This window comes from Callospermophilus lateralis, chromosome 1 (genome assembly GCF_048772815.1).
Source record: "Callospermophilus lateralis isolate mCalLat2 chromosome 1, mCalLat2.hap1, whole genome shotgun sequence".
In the NCBI taxonomy this organism is placed as follows: Eukaryota; Metazoa; Chordata; class Mammalia; order Rodentia; family Sciuridae; genus Callospermophilus; species Callospermophilus lateralis.
In genome coordinates, this window is record NC_135305.1 from 127,816,290 (window position 1) to 127,837,677 (window position 21,388).

The following is a 21,388-nucleotide window of genomic DNA, read 5'->3' on the forward strand; positions in this document are numbered from 1 at the left end:
CTCCGGCCTGAATGTCCACAAGAAGGCAGCTCTGCAGGGGTCACAGCTAGTCCCCTGCACATCACGGTCTCCCCCTCAGGGTGTTGTGGGGCCAGACCCCACAACCAGAGGAGGTCCTGTGGGCCATCCTGCCTTCCTACCCTACCACAGGGCATCCTTCTCCTGGGCAAGGCTGAGACTCACACCTTCACCCTGGTAACCGTCTTGTCACCTCATGCAGGAAGGTCACCAGGTTCCAACTAAAGCTAAGGCAAGAGGGACAGGAGCCAGGTCCTACACATCTTCCCAAGATCATCTGCCCACTCCCCAGTCCCCTGGTCGCACCCCAGAAGCCCTGGTTCTGGGTCTGCCTGGCACTGGCTGTGATGCCGGGAGATGAGGAGGCCAAGCCATGCCGGATTTGGAGGATAGCAGGCCCTTCTGCCTCTTGCGCACAGTCTTCACTGACACAGTGACGGACAATGGCAACATTTCCAGAAATGTCACCAGTTTCTCATGGCTCTGAAGACAGGAAGACCTTTGCCTCTATGGTACAGCGTTAAAAGTCTTCTCAGAAGAGAGTTTAATGACCGAAGATGCTGACTAGCCGTTAAGTAAATCCTTAAATAAACATGACCACTCTGGATTCATCTTCCACAGCCGTAAGGTGAGAGTTCCCTCCCTTCTTGATGGCTCGAGGGCCTGCTCACTGAGGTCGTGTCCCTGCCTCTGGAGCGTCATAGTATGCATCATGTAACGCTCACTTGAGCAGCCTGGATCCCAGCCCCCCACAGTGCTTCATGACCAAGGGAACAGAAAACATTTCCCCCGTCACATCAATGAGGCTGAATCCTAAAGGCACCAGCGTGAAAGATCTGGCCCAGTGTGGCTCAGACAGGCCACTTCACAGAATGACGGGTGGCACTGCAGTTCAGGCCCATGTGGCACCTGCAAGCAGAGTCTGCAGCCTTCCCCGACCGGCACCAATTAATTGTAAGCCTCCTCTTTGCAAAAGTTGCTGTAAAGAACTACAAACACAGAGATGCTAACAGTGAGTCCACTACACACGGCCCAGCCTCACCTGGACTGCAGCTACGACTGCCCAGCTCCTGGTGGAGAAGCAGTGGCGTCCCGTGCACATCGCCCTGTCCGCTGCTCAGGGCAATGAAAGGACACGCACACTGCCCACACAAGGCTGTATTGTTACTCAGGATGGCAAGCAATTTTATTTTATTTTACAACAAATAGAATAATGTCCTGGTTGCAAAATGAAATAAATAGTCATGTTAATACAGAACTTCACCACTACCTCTTTTGTTAAAGAATGTTAAAATATTTTCTTGGATGAAAATTTAAAACTTTCCAATTTTTTTTTAACCCCCATACTACCTAACTCCAAAAAGAAAAAAAATGAGCATGTTAATTTGTGTAGGTCATTTAATGGTAGCTTTTATCTTTAAAACATGAGATATCAGATACCCAAATAAAACCTACCTACGACTGTACTTAGCACCCCGTTTTATGCCTTTTTGTCCTCCCCTTAGGTTCAAAATAAGTATTTCAAAAATAAAGCTAATACTGGTTTACAGGTAGGACTTGGTCACTCCTGAGAGTACTTCCAAGCAAGCCCAACACTTAGAGAAAGTCTGTCGACTATACAAAGTGCTATATCCACATTTTTTAAAATAAATCATCATGACAGACTTTTGAAAACAAGATAAAATATAAAATCTTAATTTTTTACCTATAAAATAAAGAAAAAGTTAAATAGAAATGCTAGAAATAAAACTCAGATCTTCCAATTTCCTTCTCATCTAGAAAGATAATAGCTAAAAAAAAAAAAATAAAAATTTAAAACCCCGGAGTTGCGGCAGGGAGGCCCGGCGGCCTCGCGTCAGAGGTAGTACAGGCGGTTGGAGAGCGAGAGGTTGGGCTCCCGGTGGATGCTCTGGCCCACCAGGAAGGCCAGCTTGTGCGCGTACTGGCAAGGCGCGGGCACACGGATGACACCCTGTGGCGGGGAGAGGAGCCGTCACTGGATGGCGCTCTGGGCTGTGTCCCGGTCTCCGGAGCCTACCCACCCGCCCCACCCCTGCCGCTCACCGGCCAGTTGTAGTAGATGTGGCAGAGCTTGTAGGTCAGCCGCTGGATGTGGTCGGGCTTCAGGCCACTGCTGTCATAGATGACGTTGTAGTGTGTCGGGGACACGCTCCCGCTCCGCACAGCCTGGCTCACGATGAAGAAGTCATACCTGTGTGCAGTAAATGCCGGCAAGGCTGCCGTCTTCGCACACCACGACGGAGCTGTGCTGTTCTTCCCCCAGAGGTCCTGCCATCTCACGCTGCCCAAGGGACCCAGATCCCAGCAGCTCCCCGAGGCCCAAGTACAGGCTTCCGTGGGAAGGTGTTCAGAAGGCAACTTCACTTAACGTCTGCCATGACCCTGTGCGGAGGCGTGGAGGGGGCTTGTGGCCGGGGTACTTCCCAAATGCCATCTACCCAGGACCATTCCTCTTACTGTACCCATGGCTATTTAACAAAAATGTAACTAATTTTCATCAGTAAGAATTTAGAGCACCGATTAAAAGAGAAGTGTGTGAAGGACCATAAATAGAACTTAGGAATGAAACCAAGGAACACAACATGGGAAATTAACCATCGTGTGTTTTCATGTCTTGCCATCAATGAAACATCAGTATAGAGATGCTGTCATCTGACCAGATGGAGACAGAGGAAAGGGTTCTGCAGTTACCTGTGTCCTCCCAAGAGACATAAAACTAGAGATATTAGAATGTCAGGATCATCTACAGTAGATTCCGTTTGGGGTAGAAGGAAGTCAGAAATGGCAAGTGACTTGCCCAAAAGGGACAGACAGACACCAGGACAGAGTGAGATCAGCCTGAGTTCCCATCTGTGCAAGCCTGTTCCCATGCCACGAGCCAGTGAGGCCCAGAGTCCACCCAAGGTGCCCATCACATATGCTGAATGACACCAGCCTCCATGAGGGTTGGAACCGCACCTGGAGCAGAGCATGGAGCGTGGCATCCTCCACGACCCCACCTGGACTTTTCCCTGCCCGTCCAGACAGCCTATTTGGGCTCTGGCATCAAGCCGTTGGGTTAGAAAATAGGGGGCCATTGGCACAGCTGCAGGAGCCCACTGGCCAGGTCAGCCTCAGCCCGACTCTGCTGCCTGATGATATGCCTCTGATAGACTGCCATCCTCCCAAACTGCCCACAGCACCTGCCCGAGAGTGGCACACCCAAACAGCACATTTCAAAGTAAAAACTGTGTCCATTGTCATGTTACAGTGTTAACCAGCTGACTAAATGGAATACGGTTTTTAATATCACCTGTCCAAACTGTTAGTACAGGTTAAATCAATGTCCCTTATTCAAAACACTTGGGGCTAGGAATGCATCAGATTTGGGGTGCTATAGTCTTTGTAGCCTCTCGTTCAGAATCTGGGACAACCAGCAGTAACCTCACATCCATACAGAAGTGTTCTGTATGCAAACTGCAGTGGGCCTGGCTTTGTCCAGAGCAGGGCTGCCTTTGTTTTTTAAATATTTATTTTTTAGTTATAGTTGGACACAATATCTTTTTTTATTTATTCATTTTTACGTGGTGCTGAGGATCAAACTGGGGGCCTCTCTCATGCTAGGCAAGCACTCTACCACTCAGTCCCAGCCCCAGCCCCAGGGCTGCCTTCTTTAAACAGGCTTGCGAACCCTGCCTGGAAAGAGAGACCCCTTTCCTCTTCCCTCCCATAGGGGCTGCCATGGTGAAGACTTGGCTTCTTACTGGGAGTTTTACAGACTACACCAAAAACCAACAGCGCTCTGGACCTGACAGAGGCCCTGGGCTGGCACTCGGGCCTCACACAAAGTGCAGGTGCATAAGCCCCTCTCCTTGCAGCCGTCTCACCTTCAGAAACTACATGCTTGTCACACATCAAGAGGTTCCTGTCCTTAAACTGCCTGTGAGTAATGCCACAGATGATACCATGGTCTGGGTGCAAGATATGCCCTGGAAACCTCACATGAGGCAACATAGGGGTGCTCAGGAGTGAAGTGACAGGATCACGAGGACTGTGACCTCATCAGGGGTTAAGCCAGTTGATGGACTAATAATTTGAAAGGACTTCTGCAGGAAGGTGTGGCGTGGCATGGTGGAGGAGGTCGTCACTGGAGCATGCCACTGGGGACCGACTTGTCCCTGGCACCTGCTTGCTCTCTGCTTCTTACTGCTCTCCTCCACCATGCTCTTTTGCCATGATGTGCTGCTGCCTCGCCTCGGCCCAGAGCAATGGAGCCCACTGACCGCGGACTGACCGGAGACTGACCTCTGAGAAGAGATCCAGGATAAACCTCTCCCCCAGGCTGCTGGTGAGCACTGGGTCACAGTGAGAAAAGCTAACAGCTAACATGCACAGCAAGGCTCCCAGAGACAGCAGGCCAGCAGCTGTGCTCCGAGGCCCAACACTAGGGAATCCCAGCCTCAGTGGACATGTCAGAGCAAGGTACCTGAAGAACAGGTGTCTGTGGGAGGTAGGGTACAGGCCTGAGACGGGACCTGTCCAGTAATGGCTACAAAACCAAGCTCACAGAGGCTGAGCATCGGAGCACTCACCACTCGGGTCGGGTGACCTCTACATCAATGACCGTTCCCGGAAGTGGGTTCTGAAGTCGTCCTCCAGACTGGGCAAAAAACCTCGCATTCACACGCTTCTTGACCACGATCACTGTCAGCCTAGGGCTTCAAAGGGTGGACATGACCACAATCAGTGCATCCCACTTCTAAGGCACTCCTGTGACAGGCTTGACCCTTTCCCATCATGCCCGGGACAAGGCCAAGGGCCAGGAGTGGAGTGCAGGTAGGGCCAGGCAGTGAATGTGCCTAGGACAGAGCACAGGCAGCCCTGTCAGGCCCAGAGGACACTCTGCAGTGGGTACTTCCTACTGTGTAGAAAAGCTCCTCATTTTGGACACCTGGCAGGCGGCTCCATCAGCAGCCTCAAGTCTAACCCACCACTTTCCAAACTCGTTAGCTCCCAGCATGCTAGGGCTGCAGGGGTGACAGATGCTCCTGGTCACTGTTTCAGGGCCCATCAGTGGGACGCATTATGCACACAGGCCCAGAAGTCTCTCCCACAGAGCGGAACCATACCACTACCTGGAGCCCACGGCCTGTCCCTGATCCTCCCATGCAACCCTGGCCTGGCACCTCTGAAAGGCCCCTTTCCTCTGCCCCTGGGCCAGGGACACTTGTGTGCACACAGTCCACGCAGGTGTCAGTGACGAGGACACACAAAGCCTCAGGAGAGGACTGTTCCTAGCAGCTCTTGGCCAACACCAGGATGGGCGGTGCCTCCGTTACTGCAGGTGAATGCAGGTCCCTGGGGGCCTGGACACCTCAGGTCCCATGCTGCGGGCTGATGGGCTGCTCAGCACAGGCTCCAGGAACACCTGACTCAGCACTCCAGTATCTCCAGTGAGAACCGAGCAGGGAGGAGTCTGCGAGCCCACGTGGGAACCGACGTCCAGCCAGACCTAACTGACTTCCTCAGCAGCAGGTCAGCGGGGGACCAAGAAGCACCAGCCTTGGCCCACAGAGCTCTGCTGCTGCCAGTCCTGCTCCCACCCCTGTGATGGCTCTGCACATGGCACCAGGGCCAATACCAGGGCCCAATGAGACCCACGTGCTGAGGAGCTGTGGCCCATCTCAAGCCCTCAAACCTGTCCACCCACGAGATGGGCTTCGAGCAGGGTCTGCTAGGGCCTCAGCAGCTAGCACTGGGTGGGTGACACTGGTCTTGTGACAGCACAAGGAAGGTTCAGCCGACTTGGACGTGACACCAGTGCCTTTCTGACTTGTTCTTACATCAGGTGCTCCCCCCCACATCAGCTGACCACGATGCTTCTCCACAGAGGGTCGGACTGATATGTCCACCAATGACAGACATCGTGGTTCCAGAGAATAAGTTAAAAACTCTGACACGCAGACCAAGTTTCTCAGCAGTGAGAAATAATCCCGACACTATTTTTCTTTTATACACAAAGTTGAAGCTTTTTCCTGGAAGCACTATTTACTATTTTTGTGAGCTCCTAAGTACTGTGTACTCTCCACTGCTCCTTGCGGTGGCTGGGGTGAGCCTCTCCCCTGTCCCGCTCACAGGGTGATGCCGCATCAACCTGACCCTTGTCTTGGACACAGTGCTCTCCCCTGCTGCCTACTCCAGCACTATCCATGAAAACTCCAGGACAGTGTGCAACACACTCGTCCCACCAGAGGCCTGTGTCCATGAGCCAGGGCAGGGGAGCCACAAACTCGCCAGCCAGCGCTGGAAGGCAGCCCTGTGTGGCGGTCACTTACCTTTGCCCAAGATGACACAGTTTCAAAGACAAAAGGGTAAATTTGTGACAGCGACTGTGGGCCTGTTGGTGTGCTTACTTGTAGCCTCTACCAACGGACTTGAGGCAATCCAGGAACTGTGGGACCTCGTAGTTGACCAGGGTCTTCAGCTGGCCATCCCCGACACCGTCCCGGTACACGATGATGCGGCTGGGCATGTATTCATTACAGCTGTTCCAGGCCCTCAGAGCCGCTGTGGGCAGCACGGGGCCATCACAAGTGGGCCGGGGATGCAGCCTTTCCTCCACCCTGGGCATGCTTCCCAACACACCAGCCCAGGGCTCGCTCCTGAGGATGCTCCAGGACAGAAGGGGGCGCGCAGGCCTACCTTGCAAGCACACCTTGAGCCCATCTACCAGCTCTTGTCCACGATCTTGAAAGACACATCGTGAGAACCAGCTGTTCAGGGAAAAGTGTGACCAGTGAGGCCCACGGCCTCTAGCTTCCCCTCCCAGCTGCTCTACAGCTACCTGCTCTCAGGGGCATGTCATGTCTGCCACCTCCTTTAAGGGGTCTCCTAATGTCTCCTTAAATAAAAAGCAGAAGTGGCAGGAGACCATAAATCCCTTGTAACTCTCAAAATAAGTTTTCTCCAATTAAAAACCAACCATGTACTTCCCCGTGCTGGGGAGAAAGCAGGAGATAAGCCAGAATCCCACTGCCCTGCTCCTGAGAAGTCACCCTTAGGGGTCTTGCTCTCCTCAAGATCAAGGCTGGCACCCACCCCACCAGTGATGCCGACAGTTTCTGCACCTGGCAATCCACTCAGTTCCCAGGAGAACCCTGAAGAGTGGGTCTACAGTGCGGGAATACAAGTGGCCAGTGAACTGTTTTCTCTACATTGGAAATCTGAAGTCCCATCTCAGTGGCCAATAAAAATAGCTAACCAGGAAAATTTGAGACTGGGCCACCTTTACTGAGATGAAAGGACATGCGACCCAGAATGCCTCTGAGCACGGTACTGAGGGCAGGGTGGGCAGGTGCTGCCCTTTCCTTCCACCAGGATGAAGCAGAATGTACTCACAGGCCCACAGCCCACAGCAGGGCCCAGCTCAGGACTCACTTACCTGTCTTGTCATAGCGTCCATCCCCATGGCGACATGGGGTCTCACTCACCGGGTCATCCCTTCATTGATGCTGGCCACAAATCCTGCAATTGATCTCCGTCCAGCTGTGGTGTCATGGTAACAATCAATGCCAACTATCATTGCCAGCTTCAGCTTTAACACGAATATCGCCGTTTTAGAAACAACTGAACAACAGCACCACAGAAAAAAGACGCGTCTTAATGCCCACTGAACATCTTGCCCACCACGAACCCAGCTCACCGGCATGTCCACTCGCCAGAGCTCGCCGCCCATCTTGCAATTCATCTGCAGGGCGATCTTGGTGGCGATGGCCATGACCGTCTGCTGTTTGCCCAGGGTCCGGGCCACCACACACTGGCTTGGGGTGGGGCAGTCCGTACACAAGTACTTTTTGATGGCATCATATTTGTCCTTCCGATTACTTGACAACAGACAAACAACCTACAAACAAGGGGATGACCTCGTCACAAGCAGCCAGGAGTGTGAAGGTTAGGACTGGGCTGAGAGCAGACAGCAAGCTCAGGGGCAGACTGTGAGGGCCACCTGCACAAGCTCTGCTGGGCGTCTGTCAGGTAGCTCATTAGCAGGATAGCAACAACATCCAGGCCTGCACATGGCAGCTGGCCCAGGGCAGAGAGCTTGTCAAGCCGACTGTGTGACCATGGAGGGACGTCCTTAGACATGCTCACGGAGCCAGGCATGCTCCAGGACCAGCCTCGAAGGACTCAGGACAGCGCTAGCTGGCAAGGACTCCCAAGCAGACACAGTCTAGTTACTCCAGTTCACGTAGGACCATGGCTTACGATCCTGAAAGCTCGGGGTCACCTGACCCAGGCAGGAGTCTTCCTAGAAGTCCGTGGGCCATCCTGAGGCCAAGGTGAAGCACCACATCTCCATGCACCACCCAAATTCTAGGGCTGCAGGTTTAAGTTTCAGAGCTGAATCCAGCTCATGAACTCACTGTCGTCTCCCCACAGATCCCAGAGCCTCGTTTTTCTATGGTCTCCAAGAAAGTTGCTGTCTACCTGGGCACGTGCACTGTTCCAGGCAACACAGCTGTTATCTGCCTGTGGCACTCAAGGACAAAAAGAAGGGCTGAACCAGGGGCTGATGAGATGGAGCCAGCCCTTCCCTGGGCTGAAAGCCATGTGGAATATGTCCTTGTCCCTTGTCAGAGGCCTACCAGGGCTACAGGTGAACATCCAGGGTGCAGGAGGCACTGTGCCCAGCCTCCCAGAGCTGGGCGTTGCCCTCCGATGTTCTCTAGAAACGGCCAGCATGTGGGCTCCTAGAATAGCTCAGCATGGCCTCCCCTCCAACCCTTGTTCCTCCCCAAGAGGCTCTCTCCCTCCCGCACAGCACTCACCCCATGCTGCCGTCTGCTGGTGGTAACCTGCACACATGCTCTCTGAAACTTTATGTACAGTGTAAAAGCAACAGGAATTTACTAAACTGCTATGCATTGGCCATCATAGTTTCAGGTCATGAATCTGACTAGAAAATAGGAGCTGCCAACTGCCAGAGATGAACTGCAACAGCAGCCTCGGGACTTGACAAGGCAGGGACCCAGCCAGATAATAGAATAGGCACACTGTCTGCTAAGTGGAGGAGCCTGGATTCAAGGGACCTTCTGAGCAGAGCGCAGAATGCCCCTCCCAGGTCTGGGGACACAGTGTGGAGTTCCTCAGGGGACCACCACCTCCTGCCTCACCTGCCATCACTTCCCCCAACCCTGAACAGGAGGTTCTGTGGGAGTGGGGGATCCAGCCCCCATCACAACTCTACTTCCCACATGGGAAGGTGGCTAGACTCAGATACAGCCTGGTGTTTGCAAAGGCCATGCCCTTCATGCCTAACAGGATAATCCACACAATGTCCATCTCCACAGAATTTCTGGGTGCTGGGTGCAGGGAACACTGGAACAGAGAAAGCTTGCTGCAAATTTTTAAGTGAAACCTTTGCCAGAAAACATACAGGCAAGAGAAGAGCGTGTCTGGGTGTGTGAGCGAGCAAGCCAGCCGCAGGCCACCAAGGCAGGGCCATAGCACAAAGAGGGCAACATCCACAGCAAGAGGACCCTCTCTGCAGGAGGGACAGTGTCTGCAGCCCAGTGCCCTGTGGTCTACATGTGTCAGGAAGCCTGCAGCCCAAGGCCTTCCAGCCAGGAGGTGGGGGATGATTTTCCTTTCATGGATTTCAGGAGATTCGCTGGGACTCTAGACTGCACTGGAGGGGCGTGGGTGGGACCACAGGGCAGAGCCAGGCGGCGGGCACCGCTGGGTTCACACAGAGTCCATGCAGGACCAACCACTGTGGGCACTGCCTCCAGTGCTTTCATGTGTGGAGATGCCACCCAGGCACTGCCGGGGTCATGCCAGTGGCCAGGCCAGGGTCTAGCGCCAGACCTCACATTCTGACTGCCCCCACTACAGACTGCAACAGGAATAGGAAAGCCAACACTGCTCAAGTCCAAACCAGGGATGCAAGAAGACCACCTGCCATGTCCTCTGCCCCTCCAGAGCTCGCCAGGGCCAAGTGCCACGACTGAGGAGCCTCAGACAGCACACTGCTCCACGCCTTCTCACGTCACTCCCCCCTGGGGCTGGTCACACACAACAGACAGACACTTGAACCAAGACCAAGGGGACACCTCTCAGGAGTGGGGCCCCAGTGCCCTGGATGTCCTGGATGCTGATCTTCACAATCTCTGGGAGCCGCAGGCTGCGCCCTGGGCAGTCCCTGCCCATTTCTGCGTAGCTACACTGCCGCCTATGCGGAACACCACTACTGACCCACTATGTCTTTTTCCCAAATTTTCTAGGATAATCAAAGCCTTTGAGTCAGAACAAGCTTAAGATAGCCTTGTTTCCTCCCCTTCCTCACCCCTGGCAGAGCCTGTGCCAGGTTCCCAGGCGCAAGCAGCACCAGATTAGCTGCCATGTGGAGGGAAGGGCATCTTCTGTGGCTCATCTGGGGGCCCAGGGCTGATGCCTGGAGAAGGAGCTCCAAGTTCCAGGACTCGCAGACATCACTTGAACATTCCCCACCCAGCGCATCCAAGGTCCAGCGACCACTTACTATCTGGGTATCTGATGTAACCTTTTGCTGCAAGACGCGCAGGTAGGACTCAGTTCTATCGTCCACTTCAATCCTGCAGTGGAAGCACACAGGCCGACATTCAGAAAAGGAAGCAAAGGTCACTCTGCGCATGCAATTGTCCTAGAGGCTGCAACTCGCGACACATTTCTGCACAGAATATGAAATAAAATGCCCAGAACTGCCCGTTAGGCAAGAGGCTGCTGCACAGAACCAGGCTGGCAGCATCAGTGCAATCTGTCCTGCCTGAGCATCCCGGGGAGCCCTGGGGACTCTTCAGCATAACCAGTTGGGAGCTCTGAGCCCCACCCCTCCAGGAATGATGCCTCACTTTCTTAAGAAGTGACATGATTGCTTACATGATTGCCTTTTTCATCTGTATGCCCATGGCTGGTGTCACCTTGAAAAGATTTTGGATCAGTGAGTTGGCAGCTTCGTAGTTCCTGCGCGTGTAGACGAGCAGCCAGTTATCCAGTGGCTTGACGCTGATCAGCGGTGCGCCCCTTGTTTCTTTTGACCAGTCTGCAAACTGCGGATTGTAGTCAAACTAGAAAAAAGTTCAGAGATGCTGTGAGCCTGCTGTGTACTCCCGAGGACACAGCCATAAAGTCCTCATGATTCTGCCACAGCTACTGTGACCCTTAGGCCACTATGCTTGAGCTGCAGCCAGCAGCAGAGGAAACACCTGAGGGGGAAACACTCAAATGTGCCCAGAAGACAGTGGCACCTATTTCAAGTGCACCCATGCCGCTTCACTAGCTCCCCCAGGCACTGCCCAGGTGCCTCAGGTGAACTTGCCTTCTTCTCTGCCAAAGTCTTTCAAGGACAGGTGTTCTTACGAAAAACAAAAAATAAGACTTGAAAGTCAAACTACTTGACTGAGTGTCTGATGTTGAAACCAAGCTATAACCCAGCTGCTAGCTAGGCAGAGGCGGCAGTGGCCCTGTGGTGGCCCTCAGGGGCAATGCCCAGTTCTTTCCACTGCTTGGCCTGCTCCCCAAGGGTCCCCAAGGAGGGACACATCTTTTTGTGGTCTCTACAAAGGACACCAGAAATGACTGCATCACACTATTCCATTATCTGACAATGCTGTTTCCAGCTGTGACAGTGGAAGGGCAGAGTTGGCTAGAAGATGATTTAAAGTATTGGGAATTTGCAACATTATGATTACATAAAAAATCTTCCAGAATACATGCTTTCCCCTTTCTGAATGTGAAAGGTACAACAGCACACACATCTACAAACTGTCCACACAGAACGTCAATTAGATCTGGAGTTTTCCACGTAAAAAGTTGCTTCAGGGACAGACAACGTGCGAGTCAGATAACACTGCTCTGCTGCACCTTAACTCAGTAACTGGGGTCACTTGAGAAAACAGCCAAGTCCCCTTTAGGCCAGGTCCCAGGGCTGCCGAGTTCTCTGGTGTGTGTAGGTCATGACGATCTGGCAGCTGGTGACAACTCACCAGAGGGCCAGTTTGGTGCTCAGGCTATGCCCACTAGCTTCACCCTAGTCTGGCCTATGTCTCACTTGATCCACTGCCTTAAAAACTGCCTTACTGTTTTTCCACCTTGGTGAATCTTTTCAGCTTGCAAAATTCGTCCTGAGAAAGACAGTAAGTTGGAGTCGAAGCTCAAACCCCAGTCTCGAAGCTCCCTCTGCACGTTGTCATCTCTGCAAATGGAAAACAAGCTCGTGCTGAGCCCCAGTGGACACGTGTGCAGAGTGCACCCAGGGCTGCCTCAGCTGAGGTTGTGCAGGGCAAGCTCCCCATTCCTCCCCTTCTCTCCAGGACACCTTCAGTTTAGAACCCTGAGACCCAAACTCCTGCTGCTCAGAGCAAGTCCTACGTAGGGCAGAGATCTGCCCCAACGCCCCCTCCTCTAGCCAGCCCCTTCTCCCAACAGGACTGAAGTGAAGCTTTATTCAAAGTGTTTGTCTCACTGAGGAGAAGACAGGCTTTGCAACAAGGCCGCACAGGAGCCCAGACCCTGTGGACACGCAGTGGCCGCGCCAGGCACCTACTTGTGGATGTAGTCAATGAGGCGGCCCACCTCCCGCTGCCGCTGCTCAGGAGTCAGCCGTGTGTGCACTGCCAGGTCCTTCATCACATTGAAGTCATTCCGCATCTTGTCAGTGAGACCTGCACACAAAGCACAGAGGGGTGAACTTCCTGTACCGAGCTCTGCAGCAAGGCAGGTTTGGGAAGGGGGTGCCCAGGAGGGGAAGTCGCCCTCACAGGGTTGCTAGGAGGGCTACAGGTGAAGGAGCCTGGGGAGTGGCTGTACTCTGGGACAGTGGCCCAGGAGTTGGGCAGCCTACCTGTGAGGTAGCAGAGCTCAGGGATGAGCATGGCGGGGCCAGGCAACGTGCCCCCGGGACCCCTTCTCCTCTTGGGCTGGCTGACCAGGACTGGCTGCTTCAGGTCGGTGATCTCTTGGTTATACTGCTGCTCAGGACAGGAAGGGGGAAGGTGATCACCAGGGACAGGTCACCTGGGGACAGAGGTGTGACTCTGGCTCTTAATTAAGGGCAAGGGCAAGGGCAAGAGCAAGGCCAAGTGGCAGGGTGGTTTTCAAGCACAGCATGAACATGCACTTCTAACTCTACTGGGACTAATCACCTCTCCTCTCCCCACAAACTAGGCCAGCAAGGAGAGCAGTTTCGAGCTCAGTAGAGTGGACAAATGGCCCGTAGTTGAGAGGGACACCCTGGTGGGATCTCCAGGAGTACAGGCGAGGAGCACTCAGCATACGGGGGCTTTGAAGGCTTCAGTTGGGGAGTCGATCCCTGCCTCCAACTTGGGGGGGGGGGACAAAAGTACAGATGCTCATGACACCTAGACACAATGTCAGCATACATGGGCTTGGGCCCAGCTCCACCATCCCAGACCCTCCAAAGACCACTTGAGTTCTCACTTCAGCTCCTTCCCTGTGTCATCCAGACTCCCCTGTCATTTCCTGGAGCCCCCACATCTTTAACATCCCACTTAATTTATGATCACTTTTAAAAAACTCACACAATCCCACTGAACAGAGAGGGAGGAACATGGCATAGCCATGACTGACTTCAAGAGCCCAGACACCTACCTGGGCCTCATTCCAGTCTGAATGAAGGGACCAGGTTCCAGCCTGGCCTTGCCATCCAGGTCAAGAGTTACCTGCCAGCTCCTACTATACTTCCCCTATACCTGAAGCACAGCACTCATTTCTGTTTCAGGTTCCTGGCCCTGATGACTACCCCCAAAACCCCTCTCTTCTGCTCCAATTTGTCTTCTAGATTTCACCTTTCTCCCCAAGACCACTCACCACTGCACCTGCATGTCCACCAAAAGTCCCAAGGATCTATCAAACACCCACCTCCAGCCTTGCCCATCAGTTGTGTCTGCCACAGTTAACCAGGTACACCACCCCTGGGCCACCCTCATCCCAAGGCACCAGAAGCTGAATCTAGGTCAGCACCAGGGCCAAGCAGGCAGAGCACAGCAAAGGGAGTCTGGCAGAGCCTGTGGTCGTAAGGAGGGTTGGGACCAGTCCTGAGGACCACACAGCAGGAAGGGCAGCCTCGCTGCCTTAGAAGGGCAATATCAGAGTGAAAACATGTCACAGCAGGAGAGCCTGGGAGCAAAGGCAGTAGCAGGCCTGAAACCAGGGAAGGGGGGACGAGGTGGTGGCACTGCAGTAACCAGCACAGCAGCCCTCTGCAGTCTTCCACAGCACTGGGTGTGACCAGGAAGTCCCTGCTGGGGTGCCATCCCTGCATGCATCGAGGAGCTGGGCACACCTCATGCAGCGTCTGAGACATCCAGACACTTAGAACAAGGAGGCAGCTGAATAAAGACACACCTGGGCTGAAACTACCCCCACCCTGAATCCTGAGAATAAGGCTGGAGGTCACCCAGGGTGCCGGGCAGAGCAGCAGCAGTGGTGACATGCAGAGAACCACCTGCAGGTGGCTTGTCTCCCCTGGCCTCACTTCATATTGTCACCCAATTTCCAGCTGCTCTCATCTCTATTTGCTGATAACAAGCACTGACCTCTCCTATCCTCAACAGTGACCACTAAAGGCACAGCTCAGTCCCCACAGCCACTTCTGACTACAGGGATCTGAACAGGTAGAGCTGGAGTCCCTGGGAGTTTAGAGGCTGGCGACAGCAGCAGGAGAAGCTGTGATGACCCCTGCCCCTCCCAGGCCGCTGAGCAGTAGTCCCAGCAGGCAGCTGAGGACCACCCAAGGCTGCTGGTGGTACACCTTCCATGGAGGACACACATGGCAAGAGCTCATGGGCCCAGACTCTCAGGAACAGAAAACACTCCAAAAAAGGTACAAAAATAAAATCTGTTTCAGACAGGTTTTAAAGACAGGTTTGAAGGAATGAACTGACAGTACTCGAGAGATAACTTCCTTTACTGTTAATACGGTGGTCAAAGCAGGTGGCCTTCTGCAGGTCAGAGCATGTCTGCTGCCCTCCAGCACTCGTGTGTGGACACTCTTCTCTGCCCACCAGCAGTCTCTTCTGCTACCCTCTGACCCTGCTGGTGTGGTGATGACCATGCCCCTCCTTCACAAGGCTGGGTCAGGAGACTGCCCAGAAACCCAAAAAGCCCATTTGAACCTTACACATGTGAATCCAAAGCTAGAGTTCCCCACAGGATACTAGCACAGTGGGTGCCAAGGTGGACCAGCTGTGACCCTGGGCCCCAAGTAAATTTGGCTGAAATGCTGGCTACAGCACAAAGGATCCAAGTGAGCTGTTACTTAGCACATTTACCACCTGTCTGTCTCCCCATGCCAAGTTCAACTTTGGTCTTTCCTTCTGCTAGAGAAGGGAAGCTGGGAGGTGCTTCTCATCGTGGCGCCATACTGCCCAGTGGAGGGTGTGTGGTGTGCATGTTCATGGGGGAACTAGGTGACAGGCCTGCAGGACTGGCCTCATACCTTCCGGTAGTACTCCAGGAAGCTGACCTCCGAGCCATCTGCCTTCTTAAAGGTGCTCTTTGGATTCTGGTCCCAGTCGATATCATCTACCCTGTATGTCTTGTTATTGTATCTGTGGGCCAAGCACCAGAGGACAAGCATTCGGCAGAAACACAGGGAAGATGACAAAGCAGGACCAGGCAGCCTACTTCTCTGGCATCACCAGTATCCTGGTCATGTTCCCCAGACACTGACCCCAGAAGGGTGACAAGTGGCCCCTTTCTCCCACATCCCCCCACCCCACCTCACAAATCACAGAACTAGAAAGCCACATGCCCTGAAGGCTTGTGCAAAGGAGGTTCTGCACTTAAAGAGCAGGCTTACTTGGTCAGAACAATCAGCCCTATCAGCTCCTTGGAAACTTGTTCCTGAAACTTGTGCTCCTCTGTCTGGTGGTACAGGTTGAACATGAAGTCCAGCACCGTCTCACTGCGCAGCACTTTGTGGCTGACGTCGGTACACAGCATAATGTTGTTCTCGTACTGAAGGATGGAAGTGGTGAAGCCAGGCCAGATCACCAACCTGTCAAGGACAGCGCTGGTCACGGGGGCCCAGACACCAGTGCAAGCTACTTCAAGGTGGGTCCCTCAGCTCCAAAGAGACCTTTCAAGGCTTCAATAGCCTCATATGGTAGTAATGATCGTTTAGAGGCTCCCTTTTGAATAAACACACGAACTTGATTGGGCTCTCCTTTACACTGATCCACCTGCTGCAAGTGCCTGCATCACAACAAACCCAAACCACCTGGGCCATAGCTGTGACAGCACAGTGACTTCTGCCTGGGGACCTCATCACCGGAGGGCAAAGCTCAAACTGAGTGCTGGAAAGATGCTTATGCCTTTCTGGCGACATCCATGTTATTATGTTGCTTTTTCCTTGAATCTAAGTATTACAGGGTGACTTCTTAGGCAAACCAAGTTACATGTTCCCCTAATGTGACATGCACCATTAGAGATACTGTCACATCAGACACCACTCTCAAAGTCTGTGCAGAGAGAAACGTAGGATTTCCCATTTCATACAAACCTATGATTTGGAATATCAATAGGGTCACTTGGGTTATAATAGTTCCGTCCAATTTGTTGCAAATTCATGATTTTCAAGAGCCTGGGAAGTAGAAAGTGAGCAGTTATAAAAGTGAGGCTGGAAAGCATCCAGTCCTGCCTGTGGGACAGCAGGCTGCTCTGGGCAGGACTGGCCCTCATGTGCCTGGGACCCAGCAATGAGTTCCAAATGTTTCAGAGTTTGGGAAAAGAGATCCCAAGACACACGAATTACATGAAATTCCAATTTGCATGTCTATCAGTTAGGTTCTCCTGGAAGCCAGCCCTGGTGTTCGCTTGCTGCCTGAGGTTCCTCAGGCCCAGCAGCTGAGGCTGGGAAGGCATGGTGCTGACCAGGCAGCCCTCTGTAGAGCCACCCTGCCAGCCTTGATTGGAAATCCATAGATGTACCAATCACATTAATTCAAAATAAGGGGCAATTTTCTATGAGCAATTTTAAAAGGTAAATTACAAATCGAAGTATCACAGCCCATTATTCAGCCTTCAGATTCTTTTCACCCAGAAAATAAACTCTCTGCCAGCATGTCTTTATTTTAGCTTTGGAAGATATGGCATGCACACTGACGACCAGTATGAGCCAGCCGCTGTCATCTCTTGCCACAGGAAGGTGTGGAGAGGTCTCACCCACCCCTCCCAACCAGAGCCCCCCCAGGGAAGGGTGACCCTGGCCCAACACAGGCAGGGTTTTGAGGACCTGACATCAACACAAACAGGGAAATTAAAGTTAAGGGCTGGCTTGAAGCAAACTGCATGCTGATAAACCACACCTGAACCCACCCAGCCCCGGTTTCAATCCCAGGAATATTGCAATGAAGTCACACAGGGAATAAAACCAGGTTGTGGATCAAAACCTAGAACTTGGAGGCCTTTACATAGTTTTTATATATATATTATACATATGTATTATATATATATAAAATCTTCGAATGTTCTAATCATTCACCTATTTTCTCAAAAAGGAAAAAGTTCTTAAAACACATTATTCTAAAATTACCCTAAGTGGCATATTTGTTGCTCTGTTTTCCTAGGTTATCATTCCCACCTGGGATGATAAGACATGACAGTTAAAATCATGGCAATCCAGAGACACTGGCTCACCCAACATGGCAAAGCCCAGGTAACAGGTGCACATGTATTCCCTATACACTTCTTCCAGCTTTTCTGTTTTAAATCCTTAATAAAATACTCAAAAGAGTTTAACCACACTCACCTCCTGAATATGATGTTATAAAACTGCAGACAGGTTGGTGATGTGGGTGGGAGCTCATTGGTCAGCGTGATGGTGATCCGGACATGCTCTCCATTCCGGGTTTGACTGAACACTTCTGTGACCTGCAGCCAATGGGGTGGGAGACCAGCTTCCAATTCTTATGGAAACCAAGCCCAGTACACAGTGCCTCTTTAACAAGGCAACCCTAAAGTCATCATTGAAGGATGGATGGATGGACTGCATTTCTGGGGACATAACCCATGGCCTCATGTGCATTCCAGGCAAACACATTACCACTAAACTACATCCATCCCCAGGCCTAAAAAGCACATTTTTTAATGGCACTTTTAGAAAAGGGCTAGGAGGAAGAGTGAGCGAGCCCCCATCACAATTTGCTGTAGCCCTTCCGTTTCCTGGTGGACTTGACAAAGGCAAGTGATGCCAGTGTGGTCTCTGGGGTAGCCACAGGCCAATGGACAGGAGACCCCCAGGGCCTCTTCCAAAGTCCCCATCACCCTCTCCCCACCCAGACATGTGAAATAACCTTGTGCTGTAGTCTTTTAGGTAAAAATAATATTGTTCCATCAAAAGCATGACACCTTCCAATGAGATCTTCATGCTGGAAGAGGAGCGCAGAGCGGAGCCTCCTGGCCTCCATCAGCGGGTTGTAGTCGATGTGGTACTGGTAGAGTGCCCACTGGGGACGGGAGGTCAGCCGGAAGTGGTTGGTGCTCAGCCTCACTATGATGCCTGAAGATCCTGCAGAGCCAGCCACACTTGGTTAGCACAAGTCCAGAGTGTCCTTCCTGGAATCTTGCCTTCTGAGAACAGAGCTCAGAGCAGCAGTCAGCATCCGGTTCCCAGAGCCCGGACTTGGGCACCACTATCCTACATGTTTGGGAACAAACCCTCCCTGGACCAAGGGATTCACATCAAAAACCAGCTGTCTCTAAGGCAAATGGTGTTGAAGGGTCCCATGTACTACCTAATACAGTAACACGGTGTGCAGTCCCGGACACCCCATCCATTCCATCAACGCTGAGGGCTTCACACAAACAGTAAGACAATACGCTTCCATTCCCTGCCTTGTGCTGGAAGTGACCTCCTGAAATGGTCTGCCAACTCTGTCCTGGACTCCTTGACATGCATGGTCTAGGTTCTTTGAGCCTAAACATGACCTTCTGAAATGTTCTGCCCACTCACCCGTTTTGGACTCCTTGACATGGTCGAGGTTCTGTCTGGTGTTCACACCGAGGTCATGAAAGTCCCTGCGCCGCCCTCCTCTCTCGGCCAACGATAGCTCCTGAAACCCAGCTGAAATCTGGAGCTCTTGAAAGAAAAGAGGGAAGATGGAGCACATGGGCAATGCCAGGCTGAAAGAAAATAGCAGTGTTATGCCCTCCTGTGGAGGGCTGCTCCCCATGGCACATCTCCATGGCACCCCTCTGCGGGGAGACCCCTGCCAGGCTTCTACTATCTGCAGTTTTAAAGACCTCCACCCTGGTATCTCCTGACATCTGTCATGCCACGTGGAGCTGCAGCAACGGGGGGCTGACCAGGTTCACACCCAGAACCCATTAAGGAAGACCCAAGCCTAACACACGACGTGGAACCTCCTCACCATCAGACATGTAACTTTTAGTTCTCTACTCAAGTTAGCCCAGCTTTTGATGCGATTACTAATGATGCCAAGAAACGGTCTAAATCGGCTTATTTAGGCACAATAAGTAAACTGATGAGTGATTTGAAATTTAATCACTTTGTAATCACTACTACAGGCCTTGGGCAAGTCTACAGTCTTTGTTTTCGAGCAGAAAAGAAATTTGGTGCCCCCAGCACCTGTGGGCTATGCAGAGACCTGCTGGGCCCTGTAAGAGCTGCCAGAGCAGCCACTGCCCAGGGCCAGCACTGCACACCCCATGGCTACTCCAGGTCCCTCCCACTCTCCTCCACCTGGTGGCTTGGCTGTGGCTCCTGCTGCTCCTCTCTGCCGTCCTCGGCCGACCAAGTCCCCTTCTGCTGGTGGCTGCTGAGGTCTCTGCTGAATGTACCCTGGCTGCTGACTCTGCTGGAGCACAAAGAAGAGCCACTCTCAGGTCAAGAGCCCAGGTACCAGCGAGACCAGCTTAACCCAGTCCCAGCCAAACACCGCCTCCCAGATTCCCGAGTGTTCTATAAAAAAGAAATGCCTTTGAGGCAAGAGTCACAAATGATGTCAAGAGCCAGTTTTTCAGACCGGTGCTCAGTTCTCGGCTTCTTCCCAGAACAAAGCTGTTTTGGATATTTATTTATTGGTGCTGGAGATCAGACCTGGGGCCTCCCAGCTACTAAGCAAGGGCTCTACCATTGAGCTACACAGGAGCCCAAGGTGGTCAATGGTCTCTAAGACCCTTATGAGGCAGAAAAACCAGTGCTCACCGCGGCTGCCCCTACATGCTGTGCTGTCTCCTGACCGCGGGCCCTTCCCCGGGCTCTGGCTCTGGCTCGCCCAGTCATCTTTTCTGGAGAGGAAATTTGTGAAGACAATGTCATGCATAATCACGTCTGGCCATTTCTACAAGGTTACCTTTAAACATTAAGATCCTAAGATAAGCTCCTTGATTATCACACATGCTGGACTCTTCTCAGCAGTTTCTCAGGGAAACACCCATTCCTACATCCCACAAGCTGGCCTGGCCACTGCCCCAGGTGGTAGAGCCAAGTGGAAAACATTTCAACACAAGGTTTAGTTTCCAAGAGAATCAGTATGGACTGACGCAGGAGGGGCAAAGTGTCCCGAGAATTCAGTGATGGCAACAGGCTCTCCACCTGGGTACTGCACACCCCGGTATAATCTGCCACAAAACTGGCATGTTTCCAGCAAGCCCCTGGGCTCTTCCTTCTGCACACTTGCTGCATCTGCTTGGCTCCTGCCCCAAAACTTCTCCCTCCTCCTCAACTGCATCTCATTCCTGAAAGGACATCAGCACCCTTTGCCTCTGAAGAGAAATGATGGGTCTGTATTTCTAAACTGTTCCTACAGCTGCAGTCATAAGAGTCCACCATGAGAAGGTTTCAGATTCATCACGTCTCACCAGCCACAGAGAAGGCAATAGCTCATGAGCTCCAGTACCCAAACCAGCTGCTGCCTGTTGCAGACAGGTGACTGTGAGCAAGCCACACACTCTAAAGCATCAGTTCCCACTCGGGTTACACAAGGCAACCTTCAGAGGCCAGCATGTTGCATCTCGTACAAAATCTCGCCCTAAAACCCTGCATTCACAACACGCCCAGGAGAAGGGCTGCACGAGCACTCTCAACTCACCTGCCGCTGAGACTCAGCAAGAGCCCCTCCCCCGGCAGCCACAGTCAAGCCCCTGAATCCCCTACACCATGGCTCACCACACCTTTTCTAAACTAGAAGAGTCTGGCTCACTCTCTTCTAAGGACCACATCAGCGGTGTTATTCCCCCACGTTCCTCAAGGCTGTCCACCTGCTGCAGCAGCCACTACACCACATGGTACCTAGCCTTCTGGTTCAGACCAGACCTGAGGCCTCTGAGCTACGAGGCAAGGGATCTG

At 52.6% G+C, this 21,388-nt stretch overlaps 1 protein-coding gene across 1 annotated transcript; it reads right to left on the reverse strand.

The window, feature by feature from the left end:
* Positions 1-1,873: 1,873 nt before the first annotated feature.
* Piwil1 (piwi like RNA-mediated gene silencing 1) lies at positions 1,874-20,323 on the reverse strand. Its single transcript, XM_076866349.2, has 20 exons — positions 20,246-20,323; positions 19,781-19,892; positions 19,031-19,156; positions 18,372-18,586; positions 17,828-17,949; positions 16,580-16,660; positions 15,878-16,075; positions 15,515-15,626; positions 12,899-13,025; positions 12,602-12,719; positions 12,136-12,250; positions 10,936-11,123; positions 10,559-10,631; positions 7,721-7,921; positions 7,509-7,612; positions 6,721-6,791; positions 6,432-6,585; positions 4,611-4,736; positions 2,083-2,230; positions 1,874-1,990 (listed from the first exon to the last, which is right to left on the reverse strand). The coding sequence occupies exons 1-20, from the start codon at positions 20,321-20,323 to the stop codon at positions 1,874-1,876; spliced, it is 2,586 nt and encodes an 861-aa protein (XP_076722464.1).
* Between the last annotated feature and the right edge of the window lie 1,065 nt (positions 20,324-21,388).

Bases quoted from the DNA above. Each gene is read 5' to 3' on its own strand.
- Piwil1 (XM_076866349.2), bottom strand. From the start codon at position 20,323: ATGACTGGGCGAGCCAGAGCCAGAGCCCGGGGAAGGGCCCGCGGTCAG. The intron at 17,950-18,371 runs GTTATTTCACAT...CATTGGCTGCAG, and splicing joins CTAAAAGACTACAGCACAAG to GTCACAGAAGTGTTCAGTCA. The intron at 7,922-10,558 runs GTAAGTGGTCGC...CCTTGTTTGTAG, and splicing joins TTACATCAGATACCCAGATA to GTTGTTTGTCTGTTGTCAAG.